A 10,637-nucleotide genomic window follows, 5' to 3' on the forward strand; every position below is an offset into this window, starting at 1 on the left:
TTTGTCCAGCTAGGATACAGTATCTTATATGATACAGTAAGAATGCATTTATAACTAAGTATTCAATTCCTCTCCATTTACTTCACATTATTAATAACATTATGGATTACACCAAATCTTCCAAATTAATGATTAGTTTATATATAGAAATATCACCAAAGAAATACCATTCAATAAAATAGTAAGTACAGTAATTCCAATTCAGTTGGTATGAGTTAATAACTATGTTGAAAGGTGATCCAGGATGGGAACGGTATCTTCCACGGCACGATGGAAGCTGTGGAAAGAAAGGATCTGTGCTTGAAAAAATATCAAGTAGAATCAGTTTAGGTATGGCTGAGAAACAGCACAGAATAAATATCTGAACTGATCAAAGTTGTCTGCAGACCTCCAGCAGTAACATAGGGCACGGAATAAATCAGTAAATTAGAGGTGCATGTAACAAGGTTACGATTGTAATCATGGAGGATTTTAATCTACAGACTAGGGAAGGCAAATTACATCAACAATAAGAATAACAAAATTATTTTTGGGATGGAATGCTACAACTAGAGGGTCACTGCAGAGATCAATGTTGGGGTCCTAGCTTCACAGCTACATCAATCACTTGGATGCTATGATTAAGTTTTGCTGATAATACGAGTTAATGACAGCTGGTAGGAATAAAGATGCTTCAGGGCTAAGTGAATGGGCAAACACATAGCAAATGAAACAAAGAAAGCATAAGTTGTGCATTTTGGGAGAAAAAATAGAAAAGCAGAATCAAAATCAGGCTTATTTTCACTGACATATGTCATAAATTTTGTTCTTTTGTGGCAATGGTGGTGCAAGACAAACAAGTGACAAAAATAGTGCAAAAGACAAATGAGGTCTTGTTCATAGGTTCATAGACCATTCATAAACCTGATGGCACAGAAGAAGCAGCTGCTTTTAAAAAAACATTCAGGCTCCTCTACCTGCTCCCCGATGGTAATTCTGTGATGACAATACATCCTGGACAGTGAAGGCCTTTATTGATAGATACCACCTTCTTGAGGCACCACCTCTTGAAGATGTCTTTAATGGTGTGTCATAGAACTAGCTGAGTCTACAACCCTCTGCAGCTTCTTGCGATCCTGTGTGTTGGAGGCTCTATACCAGGTGAAGCAACCAGTCACAATGCTCCCAACTGTACACCTGTAGAAATTTGCAAGTCTTTGATGACATACCAAAAGTCCTCAAATTCCTAATGAAGTAGAAACCCTGGTGTGCCTTCTTAGTGATTGCATTAAAGTGTTGGGCGCAGAATAGTTGCTCTAAGATGTGACACATGGGAACTTGAGCTGTTCCCCCTTTCCACTGCTGACCCCTCAATGGGGATAGGTGCATGTTCTCCCGAATTCCCCTTCCTTGTCCACAATCAATTCCTTGGAACTGCTAACATTGAGTGTGAAGTTGAGTAACACCACTCAACCAGCCAATCTATCTCATACCTATATCCCCCCCCCCCCCCACTTGTTAACACCCGAGATTCTGCCAACACTGGTGTCAAACTTATAGATGGCGTTTGAGCTTGCCTAACAATACTTTTTTTTTAAAAATAAGCTTGACAAGTATTAGTGTGTATATTTTGTTTCTTCTTGTGAATGCTTCTAATATGATGCTCTGTGCCTGTGATGTTGTTACAGGGTTTTCCATTGCAAGCGATTAAACAGACTGAGCCTATGCTCTGTAGGGTTTAGAAGAATGAGAGGCAACCTAATTCAAACATATAAAATTCTAATCACAAACAAGAGAAAATTTGCAGATGCTGGAAATCTGAGCAACATCCATAAAATGCTGGAGGATCTCAGCAGGCCAGGCAGCAACTAGGAAGAGTACAGAAGACGTTCTGGGCCGAAAACCTTCAGCAGGATTCTAATGGGGCTGAAGGGTTAACAAACAAAGATGATACTCCTCCTTCCGGAAGAATATACCCCTCCCCACCCCCAAAGAGCTACAAAGCTCAGTCATTGTGCTTATTTAGGACACAAATCAGTCTTTTGTTAAATCCAGGGAATCAAGGAATTTAGATAGGTACAGGAAAACATAATGAGCGTAAACAATCAGTCATGATCTTATCAAGTCGTCACTTTTATTGTCATTTCGACCATACCTGCTATCTACAGTACATAGTAAAAATGAGACAACGTTTTTCAGTATTGCGGCAGAGAATGCACGAAGGACCTAAAAGCTAACTTCTTTTTTAGTATGGAACAGGATTCAAACTTGGAACTTCAATGTAGTTTTGACAAAAGGTATAAAAACTAGCTCAGATTTGAATGAGATACATGGAAATAAAATAGTTACAAGAAACAAAACAAACAGAATAGTTCAAAAATTGTTATCAACTTGCTTAGAGAAGGTACAGAAGAGAGCAAAATTAGTAGGAAGTTAGACGATTGGAAAGCTTTTAAAAACCAACAGAAGGCTACTAAAATGTCATTAGGAACAGATGGAATACAAAAGTAAGCTAGCCAATAATGGGATATCAAAACTTTCTTTAAATATATAAAGTGTAAAAGAGAACTGAGAGTGGATATCGGACCACAATGCTGAATGGGAGACAAGGAAATGGAGAACAAACTGACTAAGTATTTTGTATCAGCTTCCCAATGGAATATGGTGGAAGTTCCAGAGTGTCAGGTATCAGAAGTGTGTGAAGTTGCCATTAGTAGGGAGAAAGTCCTTGGGAAACAGAAACTCTGAAGGTAGATAAATTACCAAGACCAGATGATGTACACCCCACAGTTCAGAAAGGGGTGGCTGAAGTATGTGTGGAGGCATTAGTAACAATCTTTAAAGAACCACTAGATTCTGAAATGGTTCTGGAAGACTGGAAAATTGCAAGTGTCACTCCATTCTTCAAGAAGGGACAGATGCAGAAGAAAGGAAATTATAGACCAGTTACCGTAGATTCCGGATTTTAAGCCGCTACTTTTTTCCCACATTTTGAACAGCTTTGAACTTTGCGGCCTTTAAAACGGAGCGGCTAATGTATTATTTTTTTCATGCCGCCGAAAACATTTTGCCTCGTAACAGTAGACCAATAAAATTGATGAGTAGTTCACAGAGGTCCAATGAAATTGTTCGATAAATCAAGCGCACTTTCACAATTAAATTATTGTAAATCAGTCATTTGTACTCACCCTCATCAACATGGAAAACACTCGAAGAAAAGCATTGTGCTGCCTTTATGGCAGTTATTTAGTTTATAATATTTTCGCTTAGTAATTCATTTTCTAGTTAAAGTTAGAAGAGTTTTAACTATATTTGTTTTCTGTACTACATCGCGGGATGCTATGACGTCACACCCGGTTTCGCCACGTCTTGTGGGATACCAGTTTGCGATAAACGGGAAGGAGGGGGGGGAGCGGCGGAGCGAAAATGCTGCTTTTAAGTTAAAGGCGATCAATAACTTTTCCTGGTAGGCTGCAGTATATATATTTTTTACCAGTCGTTAGGAGATATTGGAATGTTGTTCAGTAAAGAAGTATACGCAACGTATATTTAAAAGTAGCCGCGTTACGGGCACGGTTCGAAAAAAAGCATTTGCAATATGTATTTGTTTTTGTTACCATATGGATTTAATTAAAAGTTAAAAAATCCTCACGTGTAATATCTTTCTGTGTAAATATCTCATATTACAACGTGGGACACCTGCGGCCGAAAATCCGGTGCGGCCTAAAATCCGGTGCGGCCTTTACAAGTAAAAAATTGATTTTATTTCTAAAATTAGAGCCAGCGGCTTTTAATCAGGTGCGCTCTGTAGTCCGGAATCTACGGTAGTTGAAAGGTGTTGGAATTGATGGTAAAGCACGTGGTTCTGGGGTACTTGGAGGTACATGATAAAATAGAACATAGTCACCATCATTTCTCAAGGAAAAAATCTTGCCTGACAAATCTGCTGGAATTCTCTGAAGAAATAACAAGCAGGATAGACAAAGGAGAATTGGTTGATGTTGTGTTCTTTGATTTTCGGAATCAAAGGTGTCACACTTGAGGCTGCTTAACAAGAGCCAGTGATAATTCAGGAAAGATACTGGCATTGATAAAGTGGTGGCTGATTGTCAGGAGGCAAAGAGTGGGAATAAAGAAAGCCTTTTTTAATTGGCTGCCGGTAAACAGTAGTGTTCCACAGGGGTTTATGTTGGGACTGCTTTTCACATAATATGTCAATAACTTAGACATTGGAATTGATGGCTTTGCTGCGAATGATACGAAGATAGGTGACGGGGTAGGCAGTTTTGAGGAAGCAGAGAGGAAGGACTTAAAAGATTAGGAGAATGCGCATGGAAGTGGCACATAGAATACAGTATGAGAAACTGTATGGTCATGTACTTTGGTAGAATAAAAGGTAGAATATTTTCTAAATGGACAGAAAATTCAAAAATCTGGGGTGCAAAGGGACTCAGATTCTCTAAGTATTAATTTGCATGTTGAGTTTGTCGTGAGGACAGTGAATGTGATGCTAGTATTCATTTCAAGAGGAGTAGAACATCAAAAGCAATGATGTAATGTTGAGGCTTTATAAAGCACCAGTGAGGTCTCACTTGGGAGTATTGTGAGTAGTTTTGGGCCCCTCATGTCAGAAAGAATGTGCTGACACTGGACAGGGATCGAAGGAGGCTTACAAAAATGACTTCAGGATTGAACGGCTTATCATATGAAGAGCATTTGATGGTTTTGGACAGGTATTCACTAGAATTCAGAAGAATGAGGGGTGATCTCTTTGAAACCCATCAAAGGGTGAAAGGACTTGATGGAGTGGATGTGCAGAGGAAGTTTCCTATGGTGGGAGAGTCTAGGACTAGAGGACACAGCCTTAGAACAGAAAGCAGAATTTCTAGAACAGAGATAAAGAGGAATTACTTTAGCCAGAGAGTGGTGAATCTGCGGAATTATTTGCTAGACAGCTGTAGAGGCCAGGACTTCATGTATATTTAAGCCAGAGATTATTGCTTCTTGATTGGTCAAGGCATGAAGGGATAAGGGGAGAAGGCAAGAGGTTGGGGCTGAGAGCAATAATAGATCAGCCATGATGAAATGGTGGAGCAGACTCTATCGGCCAAATGGCCTAATTCTGCTCCTGTATCTTATGGTGTTATAGAAAGTTTCAGAAATTAAAGAACCCCTGGACCTTCACTTTAACTAAGTACTTTCCAGGAATTTTGGTCTGCTTTTACTTCAGAAAAAGTGAATACATGTCATTTGTAATTTAATATTCTTGGCATTCAATGTGATGTCTATTTTGTATTTCAAATCAGTTTTTCATCCAATTCTGTCATTTCTTAATTCCCTTGGTGTTCAGCCTGAATAAACTTGAAGATTGAATTAATCAACTGCACACATCTTACTAATTATATTGTGTTGTACTTTAATATTCACTGCCCTCTCAAGAAATGTTCTGCTATTTAAGCCGTAATACACTTCCCGAAATTCAAATACATGTCACAATAATCAAAAGGAAAATTTTAAAGACCAAGATCATGATTCTATGTTTATTATTTGAAAATATACTAAGAGACTACTCATGTAAAACAAATGTCCTTCTCTGCACACCAAATATTTACTTGACCTAATACAGCTTATTCACTCACAAAAGTCAAAATTTAGGTCACCAACATTAGGTCAGAATAAGAATCTTAAGTACTACTCAGTCATCAACGGCAAGAATACAAGAACCCATTTTTGGCTTATTCCCATTATCCCACTATAACAAATTTTACAACATTCATTCCATACCCTATGTATTGAGATAATAGTGCATGTATGAGTTAGTGCGCATTTAAAGCAAAACTGCAATCATGTTGACTGACTGTAGAGTTCAGAAAATGAAAAGACATCATTGTTTGACACTATGTTTATATAGTGTCTCAAGTGATATACATACATCTGAATTACCTAGAATGCCACGAACTCAGAAATTTCCTTTGATTATTTATTTCAGTTAGTAACTATATCCATCAAATTAACTGTTTTACTGAAATATGTCAGGAATTTTTTAATATTTGGAGTTAATACAATCTGTATTCAACCAATCTACACAAGCAACATCTACGTGTGAGAACAAGAACAGAAGAGATGGTTCAAGTACACACGTATACCACCAAAGTAGACAACATTCCTCTGAACCGAGGTGCACAACACAGTACATGTATAACACACCCTTAACTACAAATAAATTAACAAATAATAAGGTGTATATACAAGATAAAAAGTGAACAGTATAACACTACTTGCACTTCCGCGTGATGAGTCCTGGGTGACGGCAGAGAGCTCAGTAGTCTTACGGCCTGGGGGAGAAACTGTTTCCCATCCCAACAGTCCTTTTTGCCTGATGGTACGGGTCAAAAAGATTGCTGGGTGGATGGGAGGGATCACTGACAATGCTAAGGGGCCTGTGTATACAGCACTTTTGATAAATATCTATAATGGGTGAAAGAGAGACTCCGATGATCCTCTCAGCAATCCTCACAATTACCAAACAGTGAGGCAGCTGGTCAGGACACTCTCGACGGTGCTCCTGTAAAAATTGGTTAAAATGGAGTGGTGGGGGGTGGGGGGGCAGCCTCAGTCTCAGGAAGTGGAGGTACTGCTGTGTTTTCTTGACCAAAGCAGTGACGTTGAGGGACCAGGTGAGATGGTCCTTTAAGTGCATTCTCAGAAACTTGGTGCTCCAAATTCTCTCCATTGAGGAGCCGCACAGAGTGGCATGCAAAAGTTTGGGCACCCCTGGTCAAAATTTCTGTTACTGTGAATAGCTAAGTAAAAGATGGCCTGATTTCCAAAAGGCATAAAGGTAAAGATGACACATTTCTAATATTTTAACATTACTTTTTGTATTTCCATCTTTTACAGTTTCAAAATAACAAAAAAAAGGAAAAGGGCCCGAAGCAGAAGTCTGGGCACCTTGAATGGTCAGCAATTAATAACACCCACTTTGGCAAGTATCACAGCTTGTAAACGCTTTCTGTAACCAACTAAGAGTCTTTCAATTCTTGTTTGGGGGAATTTTTGCCCATTCTTCCCTGCAAAAGGTTTCTAGTTCTGTGAGATTCTTGGGATGTCTTGCATGCACTGCTCTTTTGAGGTCTATCCACAGATTTTCGATGATGTTTAGGTCGGGAGACTGTGAGGGCCACGGCAAAATCTTCAGCTTGTGCCTCTTGAGGTAGTCCATTGTGGATTTTGAGGTGTGTTTAGGATCATTATCCTGTTGTAGAAGCCATCCTCTTTTCATCTTCAGCTTTTTTTTAAAAAAGACGGTGTGATGTTTTCTTCCAGAATTTACTGGTATTTAATTGAATTCGTTCTTCCCTCTACCAGTGAAATGTTCCCCGTGCTACTGGCTGCAACACAAGGCCAAAGCATGATTAATCCACCCCCGTGCTTAACAGTTGGAGAGGTGTTCTTTTCATGAAATTCTGCACCCTTTTTTCTCCAAACATACCTTTGCTCATTGAGGCCAAAAAGTTCTATTTTAACTTCATCAATCCACAGGACTTGTTTCCAAAATGCATCAGGTTTGTTTAGATGTTCCTTTGCAAACTTTTGACACTGAATTTTGTGGTGAGGACGCAGGAAAGGTTTTCTTCTGATGACTCTTCCATGAAGGTCATATTTGTGCAGGTGTCGCTGCACAGTAGAACAGTGCACCACTCCAGAGTCTGCTAAATCTTCCTGAACGTCTTTTGCAGTCAAACGGGGGTTTTGATTTGCCTTTCTAGCAATCCTACGAGCAGTTCTCTCAGTTTTCTTGGTCTTCCAGACATCAACTTGACCTCCACCATTCCTGTTAACTGCCATTTCTTAATTACATTACGAACTGAGGAAACGGCTACCTGAAAACGCTTTGCTATCTTCTTATAGCCTTTTCCTGCTTTGTGGGCATCATTTATTTTAATTTTCAGAGTGCTAGGCAGCTGCTTTGAGGAGCCCATGGCTGCTGATTGGTGGGACAAGGTTTGAGGAGTCAAGGTATTTATAAAGCTTTGAAATTTACATCACCTGGCCTTTCCTAACAATGACTGTGAACAAGCCATAGCCCGAACAAGCTAACTAAGGTTTGAGACCTTGGTAAAAGTTATCTGAGAGCTCAAATCTCTTGGGGTGCCCAAACTTTTGCATGGTGCTCCTTTCCTTTTCTCCCCCACTCTAAAATTGTACAAAACAAAAATAATACACTAATCGTGCTTAAAATGCTGAAAGGAATGTTTCATCTTTAACTTTATGACTTTTGGAGATCAGTTCATCTTCTACTCACTTAATTATTCACAGTAACAGAAGCTTTGACCAGGGGTGCCCAAACTTTTGCATGCCACTGTATATGCAGTGAGGAGCCATCAGCCTGCACCTTCCTAAAGTCCACAATCATTTCTTTGGTTTTGTCCACAATGAGAATCAAGTTGCTGTGCTCACACCATTCTACCAGCTGTTCTATCTCCCCGCTGAACGCCATCCCGTCATCATTGATGAGGCCAACCACTGTTTTATCATCAGCGAACTTGAACTGCATGTAGCAATACAGTCATGTGCCAACAGAGAAATGAACAATACCGGGTGGCTGAGCTCACAGCCTGGGAAGTGCCAGTGCTGAGTGTGATGGAGCAAGAGATTTATTTGCCAACACAGACTGACTGTGGCCGTTCTGTCAAGAATAGAAGTGCACTTTACAAATCCAAAATGTTTTACATCAAATTTGCATTAAAAGATAATTCATATTTCCCCAGTTAATAGGTAAAATGTAGACAAAAATAAGTATTTGTGATGAACCAACACTAATCCATAAACAATGAACTTCCACATCTCGAATGAGATCATAATTGATTCCACTATAGTGAAACATAAGCACGAACAGCAAACATCCTCCAAACAAAATTGGATTATGTGGCAAATACTACACCACCAATTTGGGAAAACACAAGAGTTAAAAAAAAGTTACACATACTTCAAATATACTTCTCAGATATACCGGTAAGTGTTGACACAGCTGCTGATTGAGGAAGCTTAATTGATTCAGTCAAATCAAATCTGGATTAAACAGTTGACAGCAAACCAACGAGGAACATTTTTAAATCTGAAATTGCTCTACTGCATTAATACCCCCAAATGACAAGTTTCCAAAGCTAGACAAATAAACGGTCAAATGTAATGACAGACCAACTGACCCGAACGCAGAATAATTACCATATCCTGCATAATCGCACCAGTGGTGGAAATGCTAATAGTAGCGAGTGTATTAAGATACTTTGTTTTCCAAATAGAGATCTATGAGCCAAGAAATAGAATTGTTTTAATGATTGACGCAGAAGCTGACCAATAAACGCGAAGTGTAGGCAGACAGGCGTGCGCGAACATCTGCTCTGCCAATCAGAGATGGGAAGGTGGAGCTCCGCATCCGAGTGAGAAAGGGCTTTAACAACACTTCACCGGCTCATTGCGCCCAAAAGCTCTGTGGGGATTGCAGTTCACTTGTGACGGGCTGCCACGCGTAAACCAGAGAATGCGTCATCACATAACTACAATTCCCAGAATACATCACGAACATCGCACTTGCGTGCTGATGTGCTCTGTTCCTCCCCCAGACAGCATAAAACAAATGCAACTCAAACCAGCTTTGCAGCCGAGTTAAAGTCCCCACCCCCATAACTGAGGGAGGAGAATGTTCATGTCCTTCCTTCAGCAGTACGAGGGCTGATTTACCTCAATTTCTAATGACCGGGAAATTATCACGTTGCCATTCCTCGCCCCCGAACGATAAACAGAAGGGGAAGGGGGGAGTATTTGCCAGCGCTTTGCAGAAAGAAGGGGGAGGGGAAGACAGATAGGATAATAGCTGCGCCATTGCTTCTCCTACCAGTAACGCAAAATCCTGATTAAACAACGATATAGGGTGTGGTGTGAAAGGTAGGCAACGCACGCCAATCCTTTTCTTTTTATAAAGATCCTGGACTGGCTGCGGAACGGGGAAGGGGTAGGCGATGGGGCCAGCGAGCCGATACTTACTGACTGCATCCGCGTGCATTTTCAGTGCAGTAAAGGTACAAGAACGCCGCTGGACAACCGCTCCGCTCGTGCCGGGAAAACCAGCCAGCAACTACGGAAGTCCCGCCTCGGCGGCGCGGCGATTGGCTCTTCTCCGGCTCGGTGTTCAGCGCGGTGTTCGATTGGCCACTGGAATGTCAAAGGGCGTGTTTGGGGTCACCCAGGCGCCTTTCAGTCCCCGCCTTCTCCTCCTCCACTGGCGCAAGATCCACCGGCTTATTGATTACTTGTCCCCGTTCTAGCCTCTGATGGAAGTGAACTTGAGCGCATAATTCTTCTACTTTGCCAGCGACCAAGTGCGGATTTTTATACCCCTGAGACCAAGTTCTACTTTCCCTCCAGTTAAGCCACACCTCGCCGATGCAGTAAATAATAGGTATGGGCTCTTATCCTAGCAACAGGCGCCAGTGGACCAATCAGTGTCCGAGAGCAGCGTGCCGCAATGTTTACTGGGGGAGGGGAAAAGGGAACCAGATGGCTGAATTATGCCGCTGAGGTCATGACTATGGTTACACTTTAAATAAATCTCGTTTCAGGTTTTCTTCCGCACGGGTGACTTTTCAAGGCTTACT

At 40.8% G+C, this 10,637-nt stretch overlaps 1 protein-coding gene across 2 annotated transcripts in view; it reads right to left on the minus strand.

Moving 5' to 3' along the window:
• Window positions 1–10,345, minus strand: part of dcun1d4 (DCN1, defective in cullin neddylation 1, domain containing 4 (S. cerevisiae)) — a 71,768-nt gene extending 61,423 nt beyond the window's left edge. Inside the window, exon 1 of one of the 2 annotated variants that reach the window (XM_073064681.1) lies at window positions 10,027–10,345. In XM_073064681.1, the coding sequence (XP_072920782.1) occupies window positions 10,027–10,045 (19 nt within the window). In that variant the 5' untranslated portion in view covers window positions 10,046–10,345. The remainder of the gene's footprint in view (window positions 1–10,026) is intronic. The other variant, XM_073064682.1, reaches the window with a different exon arrangement.
• Between the last annotated feature and the right edge of the window lie 292 nt (window positions 10,346–10,637).

The sequence above is a fragment of the Hemitrygon akajei genome, chromosome 13 (assembly GCF_048418815.1).
Source record: "Hemitrygon akajei chromosome 13, sHemAka1.3, whole genome shotgun sequence".
NCBI lineage: Eukaryota > Metazoa > Chordata > Chondrichthyes > Myliobatiformes > Dasyatidae > Hemitrygon > Hemitrygon akajei.